The sequence below is a fragment of the Podospora bellae-mahoneyi genome, chromosome 4 (genome assembly GCF_035222275.1).
Source record: "Podospora bellae-mahoneyi strain CBS 112042 chromosome 4, whole genome shotgun sequence".
NCBI classification, from domain to species: domain Eukaryota; kingdom Fungi; phylum Ascomycota; class Sordariomycetes; order Sordariales; family Podosporaceae; genus Podospora; species Podospora bellae-mahoneyi.
Window position 1 is genome coordinate 2,159,399 of NC_085883.1, and position 26,529 is coordinate 2,185,927.

The 26,529-nt window shown below is 53.1% G+C and overlaps 10 protein-coding genes across 10 annotated transcripts; 6 read left to right on the plus strand and 4 right to left on the minus strand.

The window, feature by feature from the left end:
* Positions 1-147: 147 nt before the first annotated feature.
* QC761_408820 (uncharacterized protein) lies at positions 148-1,470 on the plus strand (the record flags this gene model as incomplete). Its single annotated transcript, XM_062879158.1, is given in 5 exon segments — positions 148-263; positions 394-520; positions 594-803; positions 819-1,043; positions 1,059-1,470. The coding sequence occupies 3 exon segments, from the start codon at positions 148-150 to the stop codon at positions 759-761; spliced, it is 411 nt and encodes a 136-aa protein (XP_062732341.1). The 3' UTR covers positions 762-803; positions 819-1,043; positions 1,059-1,470.
* Positions 1,471-1,885: 415 nt separating this feature from the next.
* On the plus strand, positions 1,886-2,809 carry tfa2 (transcription factor TFIIE beta subunit, TFIIEB, Tfa2; the record flags this gene model as incomplete). The annotated part of the gene is made up of 1 exon (XM_062879157.1): positions 1,886-2,809. The coding sequence occupies one exon, from the start codon at positions 1,886-1,888 to the stop codon at positions 2,807-2,809; it is 924 nt and encodes a 307-aa protein (XP_062732342.1).
* Positions 2,810-4,175: 1,366 nt separating this feature from the next.
* On the plus strand, positions 4,176-4,988 carry QC761_408800 (uncharacterized protein; the record flags this gene model as incomplete). The annotated part of the gene is made up of 1 exon (XM_062879156.1): positions 4,176-4,988. One exon carries the CDS (start codon positions 4,176-4,178, stop codon positions 4,986-4,988), a length of 813 nt encoding a protein of 270 aa, XP_062732343.1.
* Positions 4,989-5,377: 389 nt separating this feature from the next.
* Positions 5,378-8,815, minus strand: YAP1 (DNA-binding transcription factor yap1). Its single transcript, XM_062879155.1, has 4 exons — positions 7,158-8,815; positions 6,417-7,101; positions 6,064-6,358; positions 5,378-6,008 (listed from the first exon to the last, which is right to left on the minus strand). The coding sequence occupies exons 1-4, from the start codon at positions 7,608-7,610 to the stop codon at positions 5,786-5,788; spliced, it is 1,656 nt and encodes a 551-aa protein (XP_062732344.1). The 5' UTR covers positions 7,611-8,815; the 3' UTR covers positions 5,378-5,785.
* On the plus strand, positions 8,445-10,723 carry QC761_408780 (uncharacterized protein; the record flags this gene model as incomplete). Its single annotated transcript, XM_062879154.1, has 4 exons — positions 8,445-8,908; positions 8,973-9,489; positions 9,582-10,284; positions 10,344-10,723. Exons 2-4 carry the CDS (start codon positions 9,301-9,303, stop codon positions 10,721-10,723), a joined length of 1,272 nt encoding a protein of 423 aa, XP_062732345.1. The 5' UTR covers positions 8,445-8,908; positions 8,973-9,300.
* A 297-nt stretch (positions 10,724-11,020) lies between these two features.
* Positions 11,021-13,222, minus strand: TSR2 (rRNA accumulation-related protein). The gene is made up of 2 exons (XM_062879153.1): positions 11,684-13,222; positions 11,021-11,633 (listed from the first exon to the last, which is right to left on the minus strand). Exons 1-2 carry the CDS (start codon positions 11,700-11,702, stop codon positions 11,065-11,067), a joined length of 588 nt encoding a protein of 195 aa, XP_062732346.1. The 5' UTR covers positions 11,703-13,222; the 3' UTR covers positions 11,021-11,064.
* Positions 12,362-13,072, plus strand: FMP52 (Protein fmp52, mitochondrial; the record flags this gene model as incomplete). The annotated part of the gene is made up of 1 exon (XM_062879152.1): positions 12,362-13,072. The coding sequence occupies one exon, from the start codon at positions 12,362-12,364 to the stop codon at positions 13,070-13,072; it is 711 nt and encodes a 236-aa protein (XP_062732347.1).
* Positions 13,223-13,813: 591 nt separating the features above from the next.
* FMN1 (riboflavin kinase) lies at positions 13,814-14,425 on the plus strand (the record flags this gene model as incomplete). The annotated part of the gene is made up of 1 exon (XM_062879151.1): positions 13,814-14,425. One exon carries the CDS (start codon positions 13,814-13,816, stop codon positions 14,423-14,425), a length of 612 nt encoding a protein of 203 aa, XP_062732348.1.
* A 60-nt stretch (positions 14,426-14,485) lies between these two features.
* ERT1 (Transcriptional regulator of nonfermentable carbon utilization) lies at positions 14,486-18,913 on the minus strand. The gene is made up of 3 exons (XM_062879150.1): positions 16,828-18,913; positions 14,990-16,725; positions 14,486-14,927 (listed from the first exon to the last, which is right to left on the minus strand). Exons 1-3 carry the CDS (start codon positions 17,087-17,089, stop codon positions 14,883-14,885), a joined length of 2,043 nt encoding a protein of 680 aa, XP_062732349.1. The 5' UTR covers positions 17,090-18,913; the 3' UTR covers positions 14,486-14,882.
* A 3,443-nt stretch (positions 18,914-22,356) lies between these two features.
* On the minus strand, positions 22,357-26,251 carry QC761_0067170 (uncharacterized protein). Its single transcript, XM_062872656.1, is given in 7 exon segments — positions 22,357-22,810; positions 23,192-23,261; positions 23,628-23,664; positions 24,068-24,593; positions 24,691-25,190; positions 25,248-25,960; positions 25,974-26,251. 6 exon segments carry the CDS (start codon positions 25,709-25,711, stop codon positions 22,647-22,649), a joined length of 1,761 nt encoding a protein of 586 aa, XP_062732350.1. The 5' UTR covers positions 25,712-25,960; positions 25,974-26,251; the 3' UTR covers positions 22,357-22,646.
* Positions 26,252-26,529: the final 278 nt, after the last annotated feature.

The window sequence follows — 26,529 nt, forward strand, 5'->3', positions numbered from 1 at the left end:
TTCCTGTGTTGCGCGACCGGTTACCCCAAAGTATGGCGCTTATCGGTGTATCTTTTGCTAACCGAAAGCTGTTCTTTTTTTTGGTACTTTTTGATAGAACACATCCACCACCGACAAATCAACCCAACCCACGCACGATCAGTCAAAATGGCCCTCCAGGAGCTCACTTACCAAGATGTTGCTGAGCACAACACCAAGAAGGACCTCTATGTTGTGATCCACGACAAGATCTACGACATCACCAAGTTCGTTGATGAGCACCCGTGAGTTTTGACCCAAAGAGTAGATCGCGTCTTATCGAGATCGGACTCTGCCCTCCCCCTCTTCTCCCCGCATGGACAGATGCAGGTTCCGCAAACAAACACAGAATGGCTGACAAGGGATGATATATAGTGGTGGCGAGGAGGTCCTTCTCGATGTTGCCGGTCAGGATTCCACCGAGGCTTTCGAGGATGTTGGTCACAGTGACGAGGCCCGCGAGGCTCTTGAGCCCCTTCTTGTCGGCACCCTGAAGCGCAACGTGAGTTTATACCCCTGTGCTCTTGTATCGGCGTGATAACCCGAACTGGATTGCTGACGCGATTTTTTTACAGCCCGGCGACCCCAAGCCCAAGACTCCCCTCCCCGGTGCCGTCTCTCCCGCCGCCAACAACTCCAGCGCCGGTCTCGGCGTCGGTCTCTACGCCGTCGTCCTTCTCGGCGGTCTCGTTGCTTTCGGTGCCTACCAGTACCTCCAGCAACAACAGAACCAGCAGGCTTAAGCAACCACAGCCACGGGGGAAAAATGGTTCAACACTGGGGGCGTTCTTTTTTTTTAGCTTTTTTTTTTTTTAGTTTTTTTTTTTTTTTTTGCTGGGTTTGACATGACAAGACACGAGACGGGAAAAGAATGGGGAGGTACAGGCAAGGAGTTTCAGGGTCAGGGTCTGGGATCCTTCCTTTGTGCCATTTGGGAGCGGGTGGGATGGGGGTCCACACCGCTTTCCAGCCGCTGCCCAACACACAAGAGGTCGAGATGCGATCCACATCCTGAAAGGATGATGATGGTGGTAGTGGTGGTGGTGGTGGTAGTGGGGGGAGGAGCGTGGCATTGCATATCTTTGCAATAACACTCTGCTTTTTTCCCAGACCGGGATTCGATTCAACACGTACACAGGACACAAAACGAAATGTGAATGCGTTGGCGGGTTTCGTGGACGATGAATGATATACCGGGGTGTGTGATGTGTTATTATCTTTTCTATATTGCAAGCGAGAGGGGGGCAACAAGCAGGCAAGCAAGCTATCTCTTTGGTGGTCTGGAGGCATTGCAATGCTGGCTGGAATTGGGCACATAGTTTAATAGACTTGTAATTTTGAATCTTTCGTTTCGTCTGATGTGTTGAGGCGTTGTTGGTTGAAACCCGTATATCGAGGCTGGGTTCGATAAGCGACGGTGGAATTCCACTCTGAAGTTTGACACATCTTGGCCTTTTGTTTTTTGTTTTTTGTTTTTGGATACATCTTGCAATCTAGGAGAGCTGCTTGAAGCAACAAGAGCATCGTTGTACTTGGAGTGAATACAATAAATAACCATGAAAATAAATTGTGGCCTGCTTCGTTCTGCCGGTCGGCTGCCTCCCTCCAGCTGGCAACCACAAAGCGCCCGCCTGGCTCTCAGCCTCAATTCACTTTCAGCGCGGCCGCACCAAAAGTATCCGCTTTACAACCCCGGTCGTCTCTTTTCAGCGCCGCAACCTCCGTCATTCTTTTTCGACCTCTTCTTCCTGCGACAAACTTAACCTTTGCAAAACCTCGACAACAAACCCCATCGCCACTCTCACAAATCAACCCACCGAACCGAACCCCCTCCCCGAGATAATTGCACAACAGCAGATCAATCACCATGTCGCGCCTCGACCGCGAAGCCGACGCCTTCCGCGCCTCCATGGCCGCGGCAGCCTCCAAGCTCACGGGCACCACTGGCACCTCGGCCATGTCCTCGGCCGTGAAGCGCAACCTCGCACCCCCCTCGCCATCCCCCTCTGTCGGATCAACCACCTCGGCGGCGGTGGGCACCCCCTCCCGCCGCGACCGCGAGCTCCCCGGCGCGAACATTGTGTACTCGCAACCCGCCGTCACGGGAACAGGCGACAGCGTCATCTCCCAAATGGCCTACGCCGTCACCTGGCTTAGGAGCAAGGACGAGCCGCAGACCTACCACGACGTCCTCTCGTACCTCAGCGCCACGGGCCGGTCAGATTCAGAGCAGGAGTTTTTTGTGGAACAGATGCGTCGCCATCCGCAGATTCAATGGATCCCGGACCCGAATCTGAGCGAGCAGACGTGGAAGACGGGGACGTATATGCACCGGCCCACCATCCCCAACGTGAGGAACAAGACGCAGTTGATTGCGTACCTGCAAAAGAAAACCGATGCGTCTGGGGTGAGCGTCAAGGACTTGAAGGACGGCTGGCCGGATTGCGAGCCGGCGATTACGGAGCTCGAGAGGGAGCATAAGGTGCTGGTGATTAGAGCCAAGAAGGACGGGGCGGCAAGGATGGTTTGGCTGGACGATCCGAGTTTGTTTCACGAGGTGGAGCCGGATCTGGTGAGGGCGTGGAGCAGGGTTGAGCTGCCGGCGCTGGATGTCATTGCGCAGAAGCTGATACAGGCGGGGCAGAAGCCGGCGAGTGAGGATCCGAGGTTGAAGGCGGAGAAGATGCCGAAGGTGGAGAAGAAGAAGAAGAGGGCGGCGAGGAAGGGGACCAAGAGCACGAATACGCATATGGAGCATTTGTTGAAGGATTATAGTCACATGAAGAGGTAGATGGGGGTTCTGGGTTGGCTGGCAAGATGTGTGTGTGAAGGGGGGGAAGAGGTGGACTGGGGAAAAGGGGTATATCAAGCATTGGGATGGCGTTTTGTGGATTTGGGGCTTGGTTTTTGGGAGGGATGATTAGATTTTTTTCAGGAGGGGGGTTATGAGTTTCAGAATGGGGCACATACTAGATGGGGGGACGGGACGACAAGACGGGGAGATGAACGACAATGGGGACGAAAAATTGATATGAGAAGAGAGGAGGATGGGGGATGGAACATTGCATTAAGCGTTTGGCGTTGGGGGGGGCTCTTGATATATATTTTACGACAGACCAAAAAAAAGTCTACAGTGTTTTTGTTTTATCAGGAGAGATGCTGTTTTGGAGGTTGGGGGAGCCGTTGCTATTATCAAGGACGGATTTGGCAGAGGGCAGGATAGCGATAATAACCAAATGAGGCTTTATGCCAAAAATCATGGTTTCTTGGTGGTATTAGTGCTCGTAAGTCCAGCTTTCAATGGCGGGACTCCCATGTCGAATCAAAGCTACCTGTCTTGCTTGAGGAAAGCGGGCAACACAAGTTATGCCTTGTCTTCAAGACAAGTTGTAAGAACAAGGGTTAATCACTCGCCGTCATTGTGGGAGGTGTTTATGTAACGCCTCTCGACTCGAATTGTGTATTTGTCGTGATCAGTAATCATGATGTTGGGAGCCCGCCTTGCTGACCTAGAAAGTGGAGACGGATTGAATGGGTAGCGGCAGGTTTTTTCTGTCTTTGTTTCTGCTGCGTATAGCAGTTACGAGAAAACCCTTACGGCTTTGGACAGAGAGAAAGTATGGGCCGAGAGTGAGGTGGCGCGTGGTTGCCGAGGTCGGGCAGTGGGTGAAGGTAGGTAGCGTAGGGCTGGAAGTGGAAGGGGGCTATGGACCCGGACCTCCTTGATGCAAGTGGTGTGCGTCTCCTGGTATTTGATTAAGGTGGTGGATGGAAGGTGGTGGGCACGTGGGAGGTCTCGGGGGTGTTTGTTCTTGTTTTCTTTTCATTCTTTCTTGATTTGATTGATTTGAGTTTTCATCGTCTTTCGTCTTCATCACCAACCAGACAGTAGGGCCACTTGCCCGCTGTTCTCGTCTCGACATGACCAGCTACAGCACGGGATACGGGGTCACTAGCAACAAACAGACAAGAAAGACGGAAAGAAAGTGGCTGGTTGTTGCCTTGCCGGTCAACGCAACGACGAAGCAGCTCACTCCATCAGAGCGAGGCCCAACGTATCTACCAGAGGCCAAGCCTCAAGAGACAACCCGAGATAGACAACCAACTCACTCACTCTATTCTACCAAAACCGTCTCTAATTTTGAGCCCTAACCACCATGCCCCCCTCCCCAACCACAATCACGACGACCCCCCAACCCTTCCACTTCAAACTCGACATCTACACCGACACAGTCTGCCCCTTCTCCCACCTCGGCTTCCTCTCCCTTACCACCGCCGTCTCCTCCTTCTCCCCCCCGACCCCGGTGACCTTCTCCCTAACCTACCACCCCTACATCCTCTACCCCAACTCCCGCCCCTCCTCCCGCAAACTCGGCGCCGCACTCACATACATTTACTCCTCCCACACCCGCACAACCTCCATCCTCACCCACCTCGACAATCTGGCCAGCACCTACAACATCAAGTTCAACTGGGAGGGGAGGACCGGCAACAGCAGGGACTCGCACCGGCTGATCCTATTGGCACAATCCCGCTTTCAAGCATCCCCCTCCCAGCAAAACCTCCAACGCTTCATGTCGCGCCTCTACCAAGCCAGCTTCCAACGCGGCCGCGACATCTCCTCCAGACAAACCCTCGCCGAACTAGGGGTGGAGGCAGGACTGTTCGGGACGGTAGACAAAGGGTTGGAATGGTTGGACTCGGGGGCTCTAGGGGAGGAGGTCGACAAAGAATGCGAAAAAGCCAAGCGAGAAATAGGCGTCAGGGCGGTACCAAGCTATGTCGTCAACAAAAAGTACGTAGTGGGGGGGATGCAAGACCCGGTCGTGTGGCTGTCTTTGTTTGACAAGATCATGCGACAGCCCACATTACAGCTGCAGGGTGGTGGTGAACAAAAGGGGGAGCAGCTTGGGAGGAGGGAGGAGCACGGGGGAAATTGTAGGGTTGTTGCTGTCGAAAATGACACATAGGGGGGGAGCAAACAAGTGGGGAGGTGGCAATTGGGAGAAAGAAAAAAAAGAGAGAGAGAGAGAGAGCGAGAGAGAGACTGTTACAGTGTTGGTTATGATGGTCTGGCATCAACCGAACAGCACAGATAATGGGGTCGAGGTAGACCCCGACATGCTGTGGCTAATGCTCAAAGAGGATGGACTTACATACGCAGCCTCTTGGACAAGAGTCAGGGGCTGTTGAAAAAGGGATGAGGGGTTTATTCAACTCTCCCAAACACTCACGCATTCATTTCCATCACAGCAAGTATACCAGACTTTCCCAATACATCATCTTCAAACTATCGACCTGATCATACATCATTAAACCTCAAAACCAACGCACGATGCGAGACAAATCAGCAACATCAAAACCCCCAAACAAATCAACAATAAATAGATGAGATTCTCCCAGTCAAGAACCCCAGATAGTGAAAAACTAACTAAGCGCCATTCCCTATTCCACCCATATCTGGCCAAAGAAATGAAACATCAAATAAACGACGTGCCCCTTTTTTTCACATTCAGATGGCCCCGCCTGGTGTGGTATATCTTGTAAAAACTCCTTGCCTTAAAACCCTCAAAGATATTCCCTTTCCTTCCCCTATAAACTTTCCTCCCAATTTTCCGTCTTTCCTCCTCTTGATTAGGTGCATTCCCTAAACCTGTGGTTCCGAACCGCCCCGGCCCTCTGGGCCAACACCTGCCTGCTTTTTATCTGCCGGGTGGTGATTGGTGTTGTACAGCTGTGGTATACATCGACGTCTAACAATGCCGAATCAAATCTTGGTGCTGCCCGTCGCCTCCTTCACAGCCGCCTCGAGATCGGCCTGCCCGGCCCTGTCCTTGCAAGGTAGATACTTGTTCATGACCTGCTCAAAATCCTCCTTAGCCACGACAGCGCCGCCGCCAGAGCACTTGGCCTTCTTCTGAAGGTCCGAGCACAAGCCATCCAGATCAAAGTCGCCGTTTTGCACCTTGGGACACGTTTGCAGTTTCTCCCTGTTTTGCCTGTCAGTTACCCCCGTCACCGAAGCAGGAGTTGCATGTAACTCACCATATACTGGTGCAGGTCAGTAGCTGCCCATTGGGCGTAACTTGATCGGCTTCTTTGGCGGCATCGATTTGGGCGAGGAGGTCGGGCTTTGGCGCTGGTACTTCGGTGGTTAGTGGCAGGTTGTATGGGGTGATGAAGTCAGCATCAAGGGCGTCGTTGAAGAAACTGTCATCGAAGCCATTAGAAAGGATGTTCTCCTGTGGCTCGCGATAGTCCCCAAACAACTGAGGCTCAAACTGAAAGTCTGTCTGGGGCAGCCAGTTGAAGTCATTTGCATCACCGAAATGACTAAAGTCTGCAAGCTTGTCAGCATTATCGAACCGAAAACCGCGATATTGCACTGCAATTCTCACCCTGTGATGAGCCGTTCACGTTGAAACCAGACTGCTCCTCCCCGATGGTGGCCAGCGTGTCCACGGGTTTGAAGCCCATGGGCGACTGCGTAAACGGTTCGGGTGATGTCCCGCACGACGAGTTCGGCCCACCCATGTTGGAATTTGATGAGGCTGACGGCGAGCTTGTCGTTGTCGGGCCGTTCAAGTTGAACTGCGAGTCCAGATTGTGCGAGTTCAGGCCGAGGGGGCTGTATGTGCTCGAGTGATCAGGGCTGAAGCCGCTATTCGACTTGTCCAACGGGCTCCGTGTATCTGAATTGTTCCGCTTCGGCGGTATTGATGCTGCGGTCGATGTGGAAGACTTCTTGGTGTCATTGGTAACGTTGGGCCCAGGCAGGGTGCCGAACTTGGGAAACTCGAATTGAAAGTTGACATCGTTCATGTTTTGAAGGAAAGGAGCGCCGAATAGCTTCGTGGGTCCTTGGTAATTTGGGCGACCGTTTGAGAGAGCTGACAGACGCTTTTTATATTCGTTCAACTCAACCGTCATCTTGTCGACCTGCGCGCGGAGAGCCTGCTTCTCCTTGTTGTGGGTTTCAGAGGCCTTCTCCAACTCCTCGACCTTGGTTTCCAACTCTTTCAGATGCTTTTCCTTGCGCTCTCTGAAAGCCCGTTGGGCAGCGCGGTTCTGGGCCTTGCGCTTCTGTTGCGAAACAGTTAGAATCCAACGTGGTTCGCTCAAGGGTTGTATTTACTTACTGAGCTTGGTTCTGTCGTCAGTGGCTTTCTTCCCGGCTTCTTGGCAACCCTATCCTCACTCTCTCGCCTCTTGGCTCCACGGGCTTCATCCTCTTCATCGTCTGGATGGCTGCGCTTGTCGGGAGACTCTGTATCGTCGGGAGATTCGGACTTGCCGCCATCTGAAGTACCGGGCAAGTCGGGAATCATCTTGGGCTGATTGCCGTCGTTGAAGGAGAAGTCGAGAGTTGAATCGGCCCCGGCAAAATCGTAGTCGTAATCGAAGTCGGGGCTGCCTTGGAAGCTACCGAAGTTTTCCTGAAGCGGAGACCCATTGAACTGGAGAGGAGACACGGTCATGGTCGAATTAACCGGAGTGTTTCCTTTGCGGTTGGAATTGAGGGCGGCATACAACAAATTCTGCTGTTGCGGCGTGAGGATGAGGTCCTGAACGGGATTGCGTGTCGACGTCATTGTGTCTGCTTGACTCGCGTGACGTTTTGGACAACTAATTGAAGAAAATTAAGGCTTGGGCCTTTCCCTCGAGAAGTTCAGATTAGACAGGCCCCAATGCCAAATGCGATTGCTGTCGGAGACGTAGGTGGCGGGAGCAGTGATGATTGGGCTGCTTATCTCCGCCCACCCAACGGCGGACAGCGGGGTATCTGACGTTGAAGACAAAGACGAGCGCAGGGACAGCGCAGAGTGTTTCTCCACTAGTCTAAAGGCTGGTTCAGATTGATGAATCACTGAACCCTTGGTGACAGACGGCGTAAAAGATGGAGATGGGGTGTCTGGGACAGGTCGGGGCCACGACGAAGAGAGACCATAGAGTTCGCCTCCCAAGACTGGGGGAAGAGGTTTAGGCGCAGGCCACTCGAGTGCGACGCAGGGCTCGCAGCAGCAGGGCAGTGGAAAACGGGTCGGGAATTCGGAGTCGGCGGAACTCGAATGCTTGCCTCGCCGTGTTCTTCTGGATGCCTGGACTGGAATTGGATGGACAGCTGGCAGCAGTATCTCGGTATGTATGGTATGGTATGTACGAGTACGTAAGGACTTTCTACGGATGGGAGAAACGAGAAAAAGGACGAAGAGTCAGACCGATGGGCGAAACTGGGAGCAAGACTACAGGTCGAGGGGGCCCTTGGTCTGGTGAGCTCCATCAATTTGTCAGCCGTCAATGGAAGATGTTGGACGGAAGCTGGTCCGAGCGAGCGCGAACCGACAGGGGTCCTTCGGCGTGTGGTCTTCTTCAACAGCGGCCCAGGTCGGCCATGATTGCCCCACCTTGTTGACCCCGATCGGGTTGTGGGTGGTCAGCCCAGCCCCTCTATCTTGGGGACCCTACTGCGGTAGACCCGTGTAGACAACGGACAATAGACAAGAGATCAGCAAGCACACGCCATTTTTGCATTTTGGGTGATGGGATTCTATATGCCATAGATTTACCTCTGGCCGTTTAATATCCGGTTCTGTTGGTAGCGACGAGCATGTTACAAGGTGCTGAGTCAACCCAACAGCGCTGTCTCATAGGACCGAGGGGTATGTGGGCATAGAGGACTGCCTGCGCCTTTCAAGCGACACGGGTGACTATTCAATAAAAGGGGAAGTGGAACTGATTGTTTCTGAATCATTATCTCCAGGCAGCTGTTCTCACCGCATGCCCTGGTTCCTACAGTAGAAACCCTCGGAGATAATATTCATGACCGAGGCATAAGTCCTTGTGCAATATGTCGATATGCCGTGAGCTACCATGAAGCATCTCATCTGGGGTATGTTTCCGATATCAAGTGTCAGTTGTACATCCATCGACCTAATAGTCCCACTTCACTGCAGGAATGTATACATCTCCGCTCTCTAGTGTAAAGCTCTGGATGGCCTGGACGCATGCGTGGCGATGACAGTGCAGTGGAGGGCCCGTGCAGCTTGTCCCCCGTTTTAGGCGCAAGCAGCGGAGCCCCGCGCGCAGTTTGTGCCTGCTCCGTCCGCTCACGGCAGTGGGATTGGCGACATCATGCCATCAGCCTTGTGTAACGCCAGGTGACGACAGAGCAATCACTTGCCGGCCAGCCGTATCCAAGACAAACCACCTCTAGCAAAAGTGACCACTTGGTAGCATATCAGATCCAGTAATCTCAACGATAACCCCCACGTACAGTCCCTCATGGACATCGCCTACGACCACATCCTCGAGTCCAACTTCGAGGACAAGAGCGAGTCCCAGAACAGACAGAACCAGCCCGCCGCTCCACAGGCGAGCTTGAACGAGGATCTCCAGGATGCTTACCGCGCCTTTTCCAACAGTCCTTGGGGCGCTAGGATTGGAGGTTTCTTTGGTAGCGTGGTGAAGCAGGTGTGTGTTTCTCTCTCTCGGGTGGTCAACCTCGGCACAGCTCGACTGACGGTGTTTGTTCCCAGGGTGAGACTATCTATCATGAAGCCCAGCAAGAGCTCTCCGCCGTAAGCCAAGATGCGACCCGCGGCTTCACCGACCTGCGCCAGACTATCATCAACCGCACCCGATCGCTCTCCTTGAATACCTCACCACCAGCCGACGCCGGTTCCTCCTCTCAGGACACAGGCGACCAGACCACCCCCACCCGCGCCAAAGCCCTCTCATCAGAAGAAGCCCTCGCCGAATCCGAATCCGTACTCACCCGTCTCAAAGAAGAAGCCGCCAAACGCCTAAAGGATCTCCAGAAAGCCGAAGACGCCGCCGACGAAGCTCTCCTCAGGTTCGGTTCCAACCTCCGCGACTTCTTCCGCGACGCCATCCAAATCGCACCACCCACCAACGATCAGGGAGACAACCAGGGCAACACCGTTTTGTTCGAAAGCAAGGATGCCGCTGGGAAGAGGGTGATCCACACCTCGCGGTTCGATGCGCAGCTTCACGTCATCCACACCACCACGGACAACTTCATCAAGGATGGCACTGGCGCCGAGTATGAGACCTGGGCCAAGGAGTTTGATGTCGATAAGAAGACGGAGGACATCGCTGCTGATCTCGCCAAGTACCCCAAGTTGAGAACGACAATGGAGAAGCTGGTTCCCGACACGGTTCCCTATGCGGATTTCTGGAAGAGGTACTACTTCCTCAGACACGGTATTGAGACTGCTGAGGCCAGGCGTAGGGACTTGCTCAAGGGTAAGATTATGAGCCCACCTGTCCACTTGGAAACTTGTACCTATGCTAACATGAACCAGCTGCCTCGGCTGAAGAGGAAGTTGGCTGGGACGAGGACTCTTCCGAAGAAGAAGAGGAGGAGGAGGATTCCAGCGAGGAGGAGTCCAGTGATGAGGAGGAGTCGGCCCCCGCCAAACCCGCCATTGCCAAACCTGTGCCTACTGCTGAGGCCAAGCGCCCTGGTTCTTCAAACTCTGCCTCCACGATCAACCCTACTACCACTGCTGCCAAGCCGGCAGAGCCTCGCAAGTCTGACGACAGGAAATCGATGGCGGATAGTGACACCAGCTACGATGTTGTCGGCGCCGCGTCTGGTGTACCCAGTCAGGCGCCCAACAGTCCCAAGGACGCGAAGAAGCTCGATGACAGTGATGGCAGTGATGAGGAGGATTGGGAGTAGGAAGCCAGATTGGGAGTCAGCATTTGAGAGATATCACAGCGGGAAACATGGGTGGACGGCGTTTGATTTGTTGAATAACTTTTGGGTTTATCGCTTTGCTAGTTGGCGGAGTTTATAATGGGTATTTTCACTCTGCAACATCAAGGAGCCAGAATATTTTGTTGCTTGTCCGGAAATTCTGTTATAGTTTCTTCAACGTTTAAAAGCTCTCCTTTCCATAGCAACCCCCTTGGAGCAGACCTTCAACAGAGGTTCTTAACTGGGTATCTCGCTTTTTATTTCACCCCTCCCTCTTTGCCCCCCCCCCCCTTTTTGTTTTTTTCCCTTCCACTCTATTACCATTACCTCTTCTTCCTCGTGACAGTCTGAAACCCATCCTCATCCACCTCGGGCTCCTGCTTTTCCCTTCTTGGAGCCTGCACCAACGCAGGCGCATCCTCCATATCTTCATCCTCCTCATCATCATCCGTATCCCACTCCCCTTCTTCCTCTTGGTCCTCCCCCTTTGCAAAAACCACTTTACTTCCCTTCTTTTCGGTATACCGCCTCCCCAGCTGCTCCACCTCGTCAAACTTGCCCTTTAGACAGTCCTTCCTGATCCTGATGATGCTCTCGGCTACCTCGAAGGCGGAGTCGTCGTCGACGTTGACTTCGAACTCGTCGAGCATGACATTGAGGAGGAATTCTTCAATGTATTCGGCGTCTGGTTCTTCTGAGGGGGCAGATGGGGAGGTGGAGGTGGAGGTGGAGGTAGTAAGGGGGGGGAAGAGCTCGGAGACGGCGCCGGCGAACCAGTCGCGTTTGTCGGAGGAGTCGGGGCCGCCCCAGTTGTTTTGCACGGCGAGGGTAAGGGCTGGCCAGAGGTTGAGGAGGAGGGAGATGCCGCGCTCGAAGGTGGTTTGGGTTTGCGCTGGGGGGGAGTTAGCATCTGGTACGCAAAGGAGGGGGGAGGGTAAGTACCTGGTGATGGGGCCTCCATTTTGGGTAATTTTGATGTGAAGAAAGAATATGCGACTCTGGAAAGAAGCGGGAGAAGATGATACGACGGGAATTGGCGGCGGCGGTGGTGGTGATGGTGGTGGTGATAGTTGTATGCTGGTTCATGGAGGGGTTCACTCTAGGATTTTTTTTCTTTGGAGCGCCCAAGTTTACTTGCGCACTGCTGCGGGTTGCCCCGCCATTTTTCTCAGTTTGCGACAGCACCTTGATGGATCTGTTCTGGGTTAGGGTTGGGTGTGACTGATCTTGTGCCACCGGACTTTTACTTGGATTTAGGTTTAGCCCATGGTTGAGACGGGTTTAAAGATCTTGATTGCGCCGGCCATGTAATATATTATCCCGAATTTCTGTTCACTGTCATTGTCCCGAAATCCTTCAATTTGCTGCCATGACAGCTCGGCTGAGCGTCAAATATGCCAAGACGCAATGACGGCATCGGTTAACAGTGCGACGACAGGGGCTCGCATTTGTTCTGGCCGTTTCCAACGTCCATCAATCAAGAGCTCCGTGGTGCACCGTGGACTGCCGTGATTCCCCCGTCCCTCGTTGCGTATCTGTCCCGACGCCTATTTGAACGTCTCTTCCTCACCACAATAATCCGGGAGACCTGATATCATCTCACCACCTCACCACCACAAAATGTCCCAACAACCAACACTCCTAATCGGCTCAACAGGCCTAGTAGGCTCCCACATCCTCTCCACCCTCCTCTCCTCCTCCGTCCCCGTCACCACAATCTCCCGCCGCCCCCCCAAAACCCCCGGCCCAACCCTCACCCCCATCATCGAATCCAACACCGACCTCTGGACCTCCTCCCTTTCCTCACTCGCCCCCCCGCCCAAAACAGTCATCTCCGCCCTCGGCACCACCCGCACCGCCGCAGGCGGCATAGCAAACCAGTGGAAAATCGACCACGACCTCAACGTCGCCCTGGCCAGAGCAGCGAAAGATTCTGGAACCAAAACCTTTGTTTTTGTGTCTAGCGGTGGGACGAGGGGTTTGTTCAGCAATTATGTGCCGTACAGTAAGATGAAGATTGGGGTGGAGGATACGATCAAGGAGTTGGGTTTTGAGCACGCGGTGATACTCAGGCCGGGGTTGATACTGGGGGAGAGGGAGCAGGCTAGGCTTGGGGAGGGGCAGGCGCAGGGGGTGGTCAAGGCGATTGGGCGGTGGTTTGGGAGGGGGGTGGTGGACAGGTTTGCGCAGGAGGGGGAGGTTATTGCGCGGGCGGCGGTGAAGGCGGTGGAGATGATTGAGGGGGGGAGGGCGCCGAGTAAATACTGGATTTTGGAGCAGAATGATATTGTGAGGTTGGGGAGGGAGGAGTGGAAGGGGGAGACGAAGTAAGGGGAGGGAAGCGATGTGGATGGGGAGAGGAGGTAAGATAGGGGAGATGATATAGGTGTGGGCGGGCTAACTGTTGTACTGGATGGATGTGGCGTTCGGGTCCGGGCTGCTGTGTTTTAACTGGAACCGGTGAAGATTGTATCGTGCTGGGTATCCTATAGGAATAATTCTTTTCTACTATAATTCGAGGTCAATCATATCTCCCAGACTATCTCACAGTACAGCGTAATTCGTAATTACACCACCACGCTGTGTCACCCCGATAATCACACCAAGCCAAGCAAGACTAGAAAACAAGCTTAAATCCACGTCCGTGGTCCCCCTCCTATCGGGTAATCGTTGGACCATTATATTATTATTCATCTCATCCCATATTGGCCGCTGTCAACCATTCCCCCTGAACGGATGGTGTGAGAGCGGGAAACGTACCAAGCTGCCCCACTACCCCGCCACCACCCACGCCGCGGCACCCGCTCCGGTTATCTATCTATCTGGTCTATCGAGACATTTTAGTGTGATTCCACAGCCATTCACTCACTCACTCACTCACTCACTCAATCAATCAATCACTCACTCACTCACGCAGACTGATTTGTCTCATATATACACCTTTATACTTTCTCTCATTTTTTGCCAGAGGGGGTGAGTTGATATTGACTCATCACCACACAAACAACTCACTCACTCACTCACTCACTCACTTTGACCAACCACCACCACCACCACCACCACACCAAAAAGATGTCCAAAGAAGAGATACCAACCGGCACCACCGCCGCCTCGGGCCTCCGCCCCCTCCTCATCGGCCCCAGCTCCGGTCCCGAACCTCCATACCCGTACCGCATGTCCGGCCCCGTGATCTCCGGCTTCGGCCGCGGCTCCAAAGAACTCGGGATTCCCACCGCCAACCTCCCCGTTGATAACTCCCTCACCCCCTGGATCTCCTCCATCCCATCGGGCGTTTACTTTGGTTGGGCGTCTCTTCTCTTACCCCCCAGCCACCCGAACTACAGCCCAGCCTCCAACACCAACTGGAGCATGTTTCCAATGGTCATGTCCATAGGCTACAACCCCTTCTACAAAAACGACACCCGCTCCGCGGAAGTCCACGTGTTGCATGAGTTCCAGGCAGACTTCTACGGCACAGACATGCGCCTCCTCATCATGGGCTACATCCGCGACGAAAAGGACTACAAGGGGCTTGACGACCTGGTCGAGGACATCACCTTTGACTGTCGGGTCGCTCGACAGTCCCTCTCGAGACCAGGGTGGAGAGTCAAAGAATTAGGGGATGGGGGCCAGTTTGAGGGCGGTTGGCTGGTTGAGCAAGAAGACGAGAAGGCGAGTTTATAAGGAATAAGCGTTTTTATAGACTTAAAAAAGCAAGCGATTCAATAATTGAGCATTCAACCCCCCCCCCCCCTTCCCTTTCCTCTCTCTCCCAAAAAATTATGAACAGTTTTCCGCGAGTTGTGTAATAGGTATAGATCACGAGACAGAAAAACAAATGTATATAAATCACTTCTTCTCTTTTATATACCCAACCATCAACATATCCAAAACTTGTTGAATCCAAACTTCGTTTAGCGAAAAGAAACGAAACGCAGAAACGAAAAAGCAACACCATCCAAATGCCAACCTTCCCCCCACCGCCTTCCCTACCGCTTCTTCCACCCAGTCACGCTTTTTGAATATACCCATCCAATACGTATCCCTTTCCTTACCCAAGAAATATATAAACTAGTCTTCATATTACCCCCCTTCTTCCCCCACCTTTTTTTTTTTTCACGCTTGCGCTTTCGCCTCTTCTTTAAACCGCCAATTGGTTATGATTCCGGTAGTAACATGGTAAAAACTAGAATCCCGTTAGCAATGCCTTCTTCCATAGTAGTCGTAAAAAAAAAAAAAAAAACTCACGTTAATAACAAACAACATCGGCATATCAAACATATCCCTCTTAATCGTCCAAGTATAACTGCACTCCAGCTTCCCATCCCTCTCCAGCTTCGAAATCCCATGTTCCCCATCAATTTTCGCCACCCTGTTGCTCAAAATACTATGCCTCGAGTCCTTTTCCTGCTGCGGCGGCGCGGCGCTCGGATCCGGCTTCCTCTCCTCCTCCCCCGCACCACCACCGCCACCTGCAGCCGGCTTATCAGTCCGGTACTTGAGCAACCTGCACTTCCTCGTCATCCTCCCTCTGCTGTCCCCAAACGCAAGTTGCGAGTAATCCTCGTAAAACTCCACCGCGCTCTCGTGGTCCATCAGCTCAGCAAGAAACACCGGTCTCGGACCGCTCGCGGCGCCGCCGTTCTCTGCGCTGCTCTCGTTGAGGCTCTTGAGCCGCGGGGTGGTCCGCACCCCTGTCCCGCCGAGGTTGGTGTTGCGGTTTGGTTCCTTCCCCAGCAGGACGTCCTTGGTCCACCCTGTCAGGGCAGTGAACTCCTTGTTCACGCCCGCGATCTCGCCCGTGCGCCGACAGGCAAGGGTGGGACTTGAAGACTGCGTCATGAAGTCTTCGTACTCGAATAGCGTTCGTTGGAAGCACTGCTCCATAAAGATGAGGTCTTGCGTCGTCAAGTTTCGTGTGGACGCGAGGAGGGCTGGTCGGATGGCAGCTAACGACTTGGCTATGCGAGCAGCATGAGGTTGGGAAAACCGACTGGACAAAACTTCAAAGAGTTTGTGGAAGCTGCCAACATAGTCAAACGACTTCTTGACCGTGTCATAAATGTACGACGGGTCGCGCTGGCGTTTTTGCAGAATGGCCACCTTGTCGAGCTTTCTCAGCTTTGACGGACGGCTGTTTGATGAGCTCTTGGCTCCGGGAGCGTTGGGGTATTGTGACATGGTCGGTGATGGTCGGTCGTCAAAGCCAAAGGTGGTAGGTTGTGGGCTGTTGTTCTCGGTGCTGGGACTTTGAAGACTAGTTGGGCCAGCTGGTATCGCGTAGGCGTGAGGGAGACCATGTTGCAGGTTCCCTTGCGAGTAAATGCCGTTGGCGCCTGCATCCAGACCCAGAAACTCCGGCAGCATGCGGCTGTCGAAATGGCTCCCAAACAACCCGGCCCCAAAATGCACATCGCCTGGCTGTTGACCCATGCCAGACTCTTGCGGTGGGGTATCGGCAGCGCTTGATGACATGTGGCCCAGCATTCCAAACTCCATCGCTCCGTAGTGACTCCCAAAGTTCAAACCATCGATGTTGAAGTTGAAGATGTTGGGGTCGCTTGGGTCGAAGGGTAGCCCGAAGGGTGTCATTGGACTCGAAACTGGAGGCGCCACCATTCCACTAATAGGAGGGTTGCTCGAGGTCTGCTGGAATGTTGGGGAGACAGGTGACTGTTGACTGTTGAACGGTAAACTCTCCGTCAGACCATGCGGGATGCTCTGTGTCGATGAGTAGACAGGATACTGCGAAGCGTTTGAATGTGAGAAAAATGTCCTGACGGTAGATGCGTCCGTCGAGACGCTGTGGTGCCTCTGGCCGCCGTGTCGTGAACTTGGCGCGTTGGGGTTGTAGTTGGGGCCCAAAACTGGCCTCAAGGCTTCTGGTGGTGCGTCGTGGAGATATTTGGCCTTTTTCCTGACCCCATCTTGACAGCTATCTTGCAATCCGCGCTTTATACAGCGTTGACATGGTCTTTCATCACCTAGACGACAGCGTCAGCCGACGAACAACGCCGCCCTCTGCCCCCTCGGGTATTCAAGAGAAAAACAACTGCAACGGCTGTGAAGAACGACAAAAGACTTACCACATGTGAGATGGGCTCTCTGGCAGGCATAGCAGGCTCTCCTGGCCTTTTTCCGCCGAGGACGTAATGGGTCTTTTGGATCATACTTCTTCTTGACCTCACCGCCGGCGTCGACGCCATCTGGAGTCGTGTTTTGTTCAGACATCCTGTCGTCTTCGTCTTTATGATGCGGTTCGTGGTCGTCGTACTCGTTCTCGGTCTCAGACATGGCACCCGAGGCTTCTGCTGCCTCTGATCCGAAAGGCCCACCGTCTTCCGGCATTGTGCCTCGAGCTTCTTATACTTGACCAGGTCTCTATCTGGACGGGACGGCAATGCAGGACCCCAATCTCTGCCAGACCGCAGCTCACAGCCAGGGAAAGGACGTACTCCGAGATGGGGGTCAGGGGGTCTGAAAGCCCTCCTGCAGGAGTCCCCACGGCAGTATCACCCACCCCAAAAGTGATTGGCGCTGCACGGCGCTCCTGTTGACAAAAGAAATGTCCGGCAAGTTGACGGGAGAGGAAGGGCAGCAGGTACTGCGTGAGTGTGGTATGTGCGTGGCGAACCCCAGCAAGCCGTCTAATTAAAGCGCGGTGAGCGGCAATGAGGCGGCAGCAGAGCAGGCTAGTTGGCTACTTGCGAGACCGGATGTGGCATCAAACAGACGCTCTCTCTCTCTCGTCTCGTTCCTGATTTCACACACTCTCTCCCCTCAGGCTCTCTACTTTTTGGCCCTGTGGCCTCCCGTAATATGGGATGCTGATCGTCCTTCCCAGATAGAAAAGGGGGCACCTGCGCCAGCTGACGAGGCCTGATACACAACAACCGCGGGCTGTCTCGTATTCTACGAGCAGCAGTTTCTGGAGGGCTTCCTGCCAATGAGCTCGGGGCCGGCTGGCAGATGGCGTCCTTGTACCACGAAGGCAAGACTGGCCGGATCGAGGCGCCGGCGGTGGAGCAAGCCAGAGGAAAGCTTGGTGTTGATGGCGACAGAGGGGAAGGCTCTTGGTCCTGGTCACGCGGCAGCGGCAGCGGCAGCTACAGGCGGAGGGGCGGATAAAGCACTCTGATGTCGTCTGGGGAAGCTCTCGAGCGCTGGGTCGTGCACGTTGCACCGCAGTGATAGGAAGGCATTCAGGTGCAGCTATCCGTCACTTATGCTTGTATGAGCCCTTGGCGCCGCCTCGCAGCAGCCTGGACCTGGTTATGATAGGTTCTAGGTTCGAGGTACCGTACCGTACAGTATGGATTCAAAGCAGGGCAACTCGGTGCGGCGGATGCGGGACTCTCCAGTGACTCGGTCCTCGTTCGAAGCGAATCGATCTCCAGCTGTTTCTCTTTCACTGACTGAGACTTGAGATTAACCCCCCTCTCGTTTCCTACTCGTCGTTTTTTTTTTTTTTTTTTTTTTTGGGTGGGGGCTCGGCCCAGGACCTTTCTTCCTTCTACTGCCAACCTTTCGATTCCTGGCGCCTCCTCAGGAAAAAGAAAACAAAACGGTCCAGCCCGTGGCCCGCCGTGGCTAGGGCAGATCCTTTGGGTATTTGTCGCAAGACGGAAAGCGCCGTTGTCGAGTCGCAATTCGCAATTCGCAAGGGCCGGGGTTTGGTGTTTCTTCTGGAACTGTCGGCGCGGGATGGGTGTAAGGTGTGTGGTTAAGGCGGCCAAACTGGGAAAAAAAGGGAGTCTGGTCAAGTATCAATTGCGCAAAAGGCTGGACAGTGGACGGTGAGGAGCCTCGGGGCTTGGAATCGAAGGCGCGATGCGGGCAAGTGGGGTGCAAATCAGTCACTTTCCAATCGCCCGTCCTTGCAGCCGTTCCCAGACAGGTGTACCCAGTCGAGGCCGGTATTTGCTGGCATGGCAGATGTTGGAGTTGACCGTGAAAAACTCGAGTTTGCTCTTGGCTCCCAGTGGCTGGCCGCGGCTGGCTTGCTGCGAGGGCGTATCGATCACGTATCGCTGAATGGAACCGGCCCTGTTTACCTAATGGACGGTATATCTGATGATGAATACTCGAAATAGGAACTGTTGCTTGTTGCTATGTGTAAAGTAGGAGTCACGGATGGCTCACAAGCTCGAATGGAAGGGAGATCCTTTGCTCTCTCAACTTTGCCGACCTTCGTCCCATCAGGCCTTGGCTGCGGGTACTCGGTACCTGGCAGACACTACACCGGACTCCCATTGGACACTGCAGCCCCCGCCTCGACCAGGTACCAGGGACCTAAGACGATACCCGACGAGGTTTAGCTAATCGACCGCACAGCTTTAGCATGTGGTCCCTGCCAATTCTCAATTCTCCGCCCCTCTTACCTACCTACATACACCAAAATCTCCCCACTGGCCCGCGCGGACCGCAGCCCGGGAACCGTGGATCATCTCCAGAGAGAAAGTAACAGTTACACCAAGCACCTAGGAGTAATAATTTACGAGCAACGACATCTGAACTGAATAGGTACCATCGTCGACATCAAGCACCACGCAGGGGCAACCTCCCATCCAGACCGGCAGCTACCTTGAGCTATCCCTAATCCAGATCATTAGAAAGCCATTGCAAAGCACAGTTGGGAGACTAGTCAACAAGATATTGTTTCTAGCCCAATCTTGACAGCGGCTGGCGCGCATCGCGTCACCGGAGTTGGCTTCATTGTTTTTTCTTCTTTTCTCTTTTCCTGAGGGACTTCTTCATTTCTTCTTCGACACATGTCTGTCTCACTCTCTTCACCGAAGATCAATGTCTCAGCTCTCTCCTGTTGTCTATCTCCTCTTCATCCACCCAATCCCACTCTCAGACACCAATCTTCAACTCTTCACACCGCCAAGCCAGGCAGGCAGGGCAATGCACGCAGATATTGACAAGCAACCTCACTGCGCACACAGCAGCCTCAACCTCCTTCTTGTTACGGAGAGGAACAGCACACCAGCTTGATCACAGGAAACTTCAACACCTTTCAACGCCAGCCCGCCGCCGCCCACCTCATGGCCCCCTCATCCCGCCTGCCACGATGCCGCGCCACACCGGGTTGGCCAGCAATCAACAACGAGATGGCAATCTGTCAAAATCCATCCACTCTCCCCATGCAGAAAAGACTGCCAGAAAAGAAAAGTGCTGAGAGCACGCAAGCCAGCCTACATCTCGGCCATCTGCAGATCCCTTCACACAACCCCTAACTAGTTGTTGTTGTTGTTGTTGTTGTTGTTGTTGGCATCAAGTGGCGGTATGGGCTGGTGCTGAAAACGTGAACGATGAACATCAAATCTTGATCACTATCGATCGGCCCGTCCGGGGACGCATGTCTTTCACATCCGCCCTCCTCCATCACGATGATAGGATATTTCGATCTAACACCATATATCTTCAAGGCTGAACGTGCCGTCCCTCTTTCGCTCTCTGGCTAGGCCTTTGCTGCCCAGCCAGGCGCGTGTGATGGCCGTTGATCAGCCCATATCTGCCTCATGGCCGGCCATGTTGGGATAATTCTCCGTGGATCTATTGAGCGTTATCCAACAAATCCCACATGGGATGGCTGGCTGAGGATAGGACCTGAAGTTTGTGACTTGGCACCAACGAGCAGAAGAAGCAAAGAAAAAGCCGGTACTGGTGCCCGCCTCCATTGCCCTACGTAAATTGACATGGTCACATTTGCAGCATATTACAACCTGCACGTAAACAGGCAAAGCGTCCGAATCGGATGAAAGTGTCCGTTATTCTATCACATACTATCCACTTTCTCCCCGGCTTCATCCATCACTGCTACCCACTACCATTCGCGGACCGAAACGATAGATGTGGTTAGACGCACCTTTAGATCGATCTGCCCACGCCCTTGGTCCTCCCCATATCTGCCCGGCTTCCGGGTATCGTCACCTCACATTATCACATCGTCGGCAAAGGGCAAGGCAGGCGACCACAGCCAGCAACAGCCAGCCAGCCAGCCAGCCAGCCAGCCAGCCAGCCAGCCCCTCAGGGGTACCGTATGCACAAACATGCAGAGCACACCGTGAAGAGCAGTGTGTTGGGCATCAAATGCTACGCTAGATCAGATCAGATCTACACACATCAGCTTGGAACGAAACTGCACAGCAGATGTAGACAGTGTGTTTGGTTTACTTTTTTCCTTCTTCAGCTGCTGTTCCGGGAGCTGCTCGCGAGTGGACCATACGTGTCTACTGCACGTTCATCCAAGCCCACACAGCCTTTACATCATCGCTGGTCCATGACGCCTCGGATAGATTACCTTGCACAGGACCAAGGCCCATGTCAGCAAGGTGTATACATTTCATGTGCTTGACATGCTGAAACCTCATCATTGGCCCACCTCCACACCATCCCACGTAGTCCAAACAGCTAACGTGACCGCCAACACTATAACGCTGTCAGCACTTTAACTCCCACAACATGTTGTGGGCTGCCCGCCCTCTCCCCACAGCCATCCCTGGTGATGGGCCCAAACGATCACAAAAATCCCCTAACCAGATCTTGATCACCCACCCACACCAACATCCAGCAAGCCATGTGCAGCGGGTAAAGACCCTCAACCAATACCGTCCCAAAAACCCGGTATCACGGGGAGGCGGCGGCACCTGCTTCCCTCCATGACGGGCACCCACACCACGAAACACACACCTGCCTACGGTTTACATGTACAGTTCAAGCGTGTGTTTCCCCAACTTTCACCGCCTTCAAACTCGTCGTCTTGACCAGCAGCTCACGCACCCATCCGTATCGATCCAGGTACCAATAGAGAGAACCTGCGTGTACTCTTATTGCTTACCCACCATTTCTCCCAGCACACATGTATATTCTCACCAACAAACACCATGGTCAATACCTTGCTCTTTTCTTGCACTTGACCATCGCCGCTTTATTGGCCATATACTTACCTCCTTGCCACCACCAGCCTCTGATCACCCGTCCCTCCCACTTCCCTGCCCTCCCTTCCCACCTCCCCACAATCTATCTCACACAGTCATTGGTGCTCTCGATCACGAGTTGAAGATTAGTTGGCAACATACATACCCTAGGTGTGACAAGAACAATAAGCCATGCTTGAGGTTTTCTCTCTCCCTCTCACTCTTTTGCCCCTTGGTTGATGTCACTCACCACCTACCTACCCAGCTTGTCACTCCCCCAGATCAACATGCGGGCCACATATCTCCCTCCCCTTCTTCGCAGTCCAAGTAGGTAAGGTCCCCGGACACAGCATCCATCAAGTCCCAGAGCCCAGCCCGCACGATCGTCATAGTCAGACCACTCCAGCTTCTCACGTCGTCCACAAGCAACCTAGGCCAGACCCATGTCCTCAAACAAACCTGTCTTTCGTGAATATCCACTGCCTGATTCCGACTCGATCAAGTCCCCCATCGCCAAATCCCGCATTTCACTAGTCGCCTCTGCCGATCCAACCTCTTCCCGTCCCTATCCCTCCCCCTGCCCGGCCCGGTTCAAGTCTCTCACATATCAATAACCCATTCGTCCCCAAAGCAACACCCCACTCAAAAACTTGGCCAAGACAAAATCAATCACAAACCACCAACAACAAGCTTTTCTCTTCGCGGGGGAAATTAATCTCTTAGCTCTCAACTAGTGTCAGTGAAATGTCTCAGAAACGGGCGGGAGCTCCCATCAACCACCTTCTTTTTTCGTCTGGGCAACAAGCCAGCCAGCCAGCCAGGACTTTCCCAACCCCCACAGCGACCAAAACATCACTCGTCCAATCCATCTCTCAATAAAAGGTCGCTCATCTAATATCTGCCATTACACCACAATGTCTACATCATCCATTAAACACAGGCAATAGTCTATATCCCATCCCCCCTTTTAACCCCCCAAACCCCTACGTAGCACTAGCAAACCGACTCCTCTCCCTAATCCTTCTCCCATACCTGAAAAATATATACGGAAAAGGCATCAATCCCAAAGTAATAAAGGCCAACAACCCCGTCGCCCACTGGAACCCCAGCGCCTCATACATCTGGTACCCAAACAACGGAAAGGCGGCTATTTCCCCCCACCAGTGTCGTTAGCAATCGTCCAGTCATTCCCAGGCCATCAAGGTACATGGAACAACGCCCCAAAACATGGTAGTTTATCTGATCCTCCCTGGTAATCCAACCCCAGCAAGTAACAAAAAAGAATCATAAAACCAAGAGAATCGCCTGACCAGACAGCAGAGGACAACAGCTCTCTCCCCTGCCATCGATAGATAGAGATATCATCCCGGCCGGTCCTCAAATGTCGTGGTACCAACCAAATAAATAAAAAACCCCCCATCCAAGGGGAATGAACGATAAGAAAGAAGAGAAAGAAGAGAAAGAAGAGAAAGAAGAGAAAGAAGAGAAAGAAGAGAAAATGAAAGAAAGAAAGAAAGAATTTGCTTACCAGCAAATGAACACCGCACCAAAGCATTAGATGCCAAAGCACTGGCTGCGTACCGCGGGTAGGCTGCGACCTATGTAACAAAACCAAACGCCACCGTCTCGTATCAGCATACCTATTTCTTTCACTCTCTTCTTTTTCGCATTTTGTCCAATACATTTTCTCCAAACCAGGGTAAGGGGAGGGGGGGGTGGGGAGTTGAAAGAGGGGGAGTGCAGCTGGCAGGGCCCTGCTTTTTGGTGCAGCCTCAAAAAATCACCACCACCTAGCTGCCTATACTCCGGGCTGAGCTCCGTCGTCAGGGCAGGCAGGCAGGCAGGCAGCCAGGCAAACGTCAATAACACTTATAACTCTCCCCCTCTCTTGGTTGAACTTGCCTAAAAGTTTGGGGAAGAACAAGGGGTAGGTGCCATGAAATGGAAAGAAGATCAAGACTCACCAGAAAGGTAAATACCCCCGTAAAAGCGAACGACATCCTACGACGCAAAAAGCCCAGTTAGCCGCTTGAACTCCTTGCATGCCAAAAAACACAACCAACACATAACAACCCCTCCCCCCCCCTTTCTTCCAAATCCAACTGCCATCAGGAAACCCCATCTTGACAAAGCCATGACTAAACCTCAAGCCCAAAGCCAGGCTTGCGTAAGGGCGTACAGAACCGAGAGACCTGCAGCCCTTTCTTTCCCCTTCCTGGGGGCCTTGCTTCCTGCAAAGACGCGTCTCCCGCCTCCTCCATGTCTCTGCCTTCTTTTTTCTCCGCCCGTGGGGTTGAAAAAAGAAGAACAGAATGCAGAGAGACCGCCTCCAAGCCGCCTCAAGCAGATCCCAACCTCTCCCTCTCCATGAAAGCAAAATGATGAATGGGATGAAAACACTCACCCAAGTCCAAAAACCCCCGACCCAATCAACGGCACAATCCAATGAATCTCGGGCGTGCTCGTAAACCCAAACCAAAACAACCCCCCCGTAATGAGCGGCGCGCCCACAATAACCTGCGGCAGTTGATCCTCAGGCTCATCCTTCAGCACCCCCGTCCTCCTCCTCCTCCTCTCCTTCAACGTATGCCGAAAGTTGTTCCACAGCGGCGTGACGCAGCAGGCAATAATCATGGCCACCAACAACCCCGTAAACGTCAACCCAACCTGCCACAGGTTGAAGTCATGATTCGTCGTAAAGATCAGTGGAAACGCTCCAAAGAAGAGATACAGCAGGCCCAAGAGCATGGCAGTGTATATATTCAAGATCAAAGCCATGGGCTCAAACATCAGGATCTGGAACGGTCGCAACAGCGAAAGACCAACAGTCTTTGGAATCGACTTTGTCGACCGCTCAATCGGCGCATAATACCTCTCGTCACCCGTCTCCTTTCTGATTCTCGCTGCCTTTCTCTTCAACAGAACGGGATCTAAGTCATATGCAATCTTTTGTCAGAAAAAAAAAAAAAAAAAAAAGGGGGATTGAGGCCAAAAAAGGGGGGGAGACCGGAGTTAAAAAAAACATACGGTACGTCTCCGGCACAAGCAACGCAATGCTCAAAAACAAGGCCCCGCTCAAAATAAGCAGATAATAATGCATCCACCTCCACTGAACAAACATCACCATCACACCTCCAATCAGCGGCCCAGTCGACGGTCCAACAAATGGTGAGAGTGAGAAAATCGCCATGGGCATGAGCATCTTGTCGTGGGTGAACATGTCGCTAACCGTACCCCCAGACACAGACAAGAACGCACTCCCAGCCAAACCCTGGAAGAATCTCGAGACGATCATGGTCTGGATATTCTTCGCCAGCGCCGAAGGAATCAGAAAGATCATGAAGAACAAAAATGACGCGAGGTAGATGGGTCGTCGGCCATAAAACTCGGCCAGCGGCGACCAAAACGGACCGAGAGCAATCCCCAGGACATAAAACGACAACCCAAGCGTGACAACAATCCGGCTGCTGTTGAACTCGGACATCATGTCCGCATAAGAAGCGGTGTAAACCGCCGAACCATTCGTTCTAAATCCCAATCGTCAGCCATCCACCCAAAACTTGCCCCAGGAGAGCAAAACGCACACACAAAACGATCCCACCGAGGTGATAAAAATCACTAACCACTTCCTCCACTGCGGCATACTCCTTGGACACATCGGGTCGTTATCCCCCCCATCCCACGTAACCTCGTACGGATCAGTCAACGCGTCCGGGGCATCAACCTGAGAAGAAACAGCCTCAATGTCACCACCACCACCACCACCAGCAACACCATCTTCCTCCGATGAGCGGTCTACCAAATCATCAACCCCATACCCGTTATTCGACCTCTCCCGGTGAAGCGACAATCTGTTCTGGCTGGCGTGACTTTTCCGACTGATTCGGGATGCGGGACGGATGGGTTCTAGCGTTGGGCCTTTGATTGAAGAGGACAATGAGTCCCGCGATGATGACCTGTCTTCATCGTCTGTCCTCTCATATCTGGCAGTCTTTTCGTCTGTTGTTGTTGTCGTTGTCGTTGGTGTTGTTGTTGTTGTTGTCGCCATTGTTGAATTCCTTTCCTCCCGGCAATAATTCCGCGACTGTGAGATACTGAAAAGGTGTAAAGGTGATGTTGAATCACGGTCGTTACAGTCAGTCACTCGTCAGGGATCACTACCCTTTACTAGTCGACCTCGGCAGTCGTCACCGCTGCTCGACGATGGAACCCTTTCGTCTGATGATGACAAACAAAACAACAACAGCAAACAACCAAGACCACTCAGTAATAAAAGTTTTTTTTTTTAAAAAAAAAACACCAAAACAAAATAAAATAAAATAAAATGATGCAACAGAGAGTTGTTTTGGCCTACGCGGGGAGGGACCCAGCTTCATCTTAACCCTTCTTGGGACGAACTAGGACCCTTCGAGCAGTCACGATGGATATGATTAAATTGCCTTGCCCCCTCCACTTCCCCAGCAAACACACACAAGAAGATGCCGAATACCGGCATTGGGGGCATCCCATCCCTCCCGTCAGTCATCAACCTGTCTTGCAAAAATTTGTGTATGAAGTATCGTTTTTCCTTCCCTTTTGCTCAGGTTCCCAATAGTCATAATCCCCATCCCCACCACATCTGTCAGCACCCACCCTCCCCCCCCCCATCATCCCCCGAAACCTCCATCCTCCATCCCCAGTACCACAAACCCAAACAAAGAAAACCCTCCCTCATGGGAATAAATGATCATGGACATCATGGAAAAACACTCTCCCCCCCAGTAAAAAACTGCCGTCATCGACACCACCCCAGCCCAACAACCAACCAAACCGGGCCCCCGGCCCCTAAAAAGCGGAGCAAAAAGCGGAGGGTCACCCCGACCACCA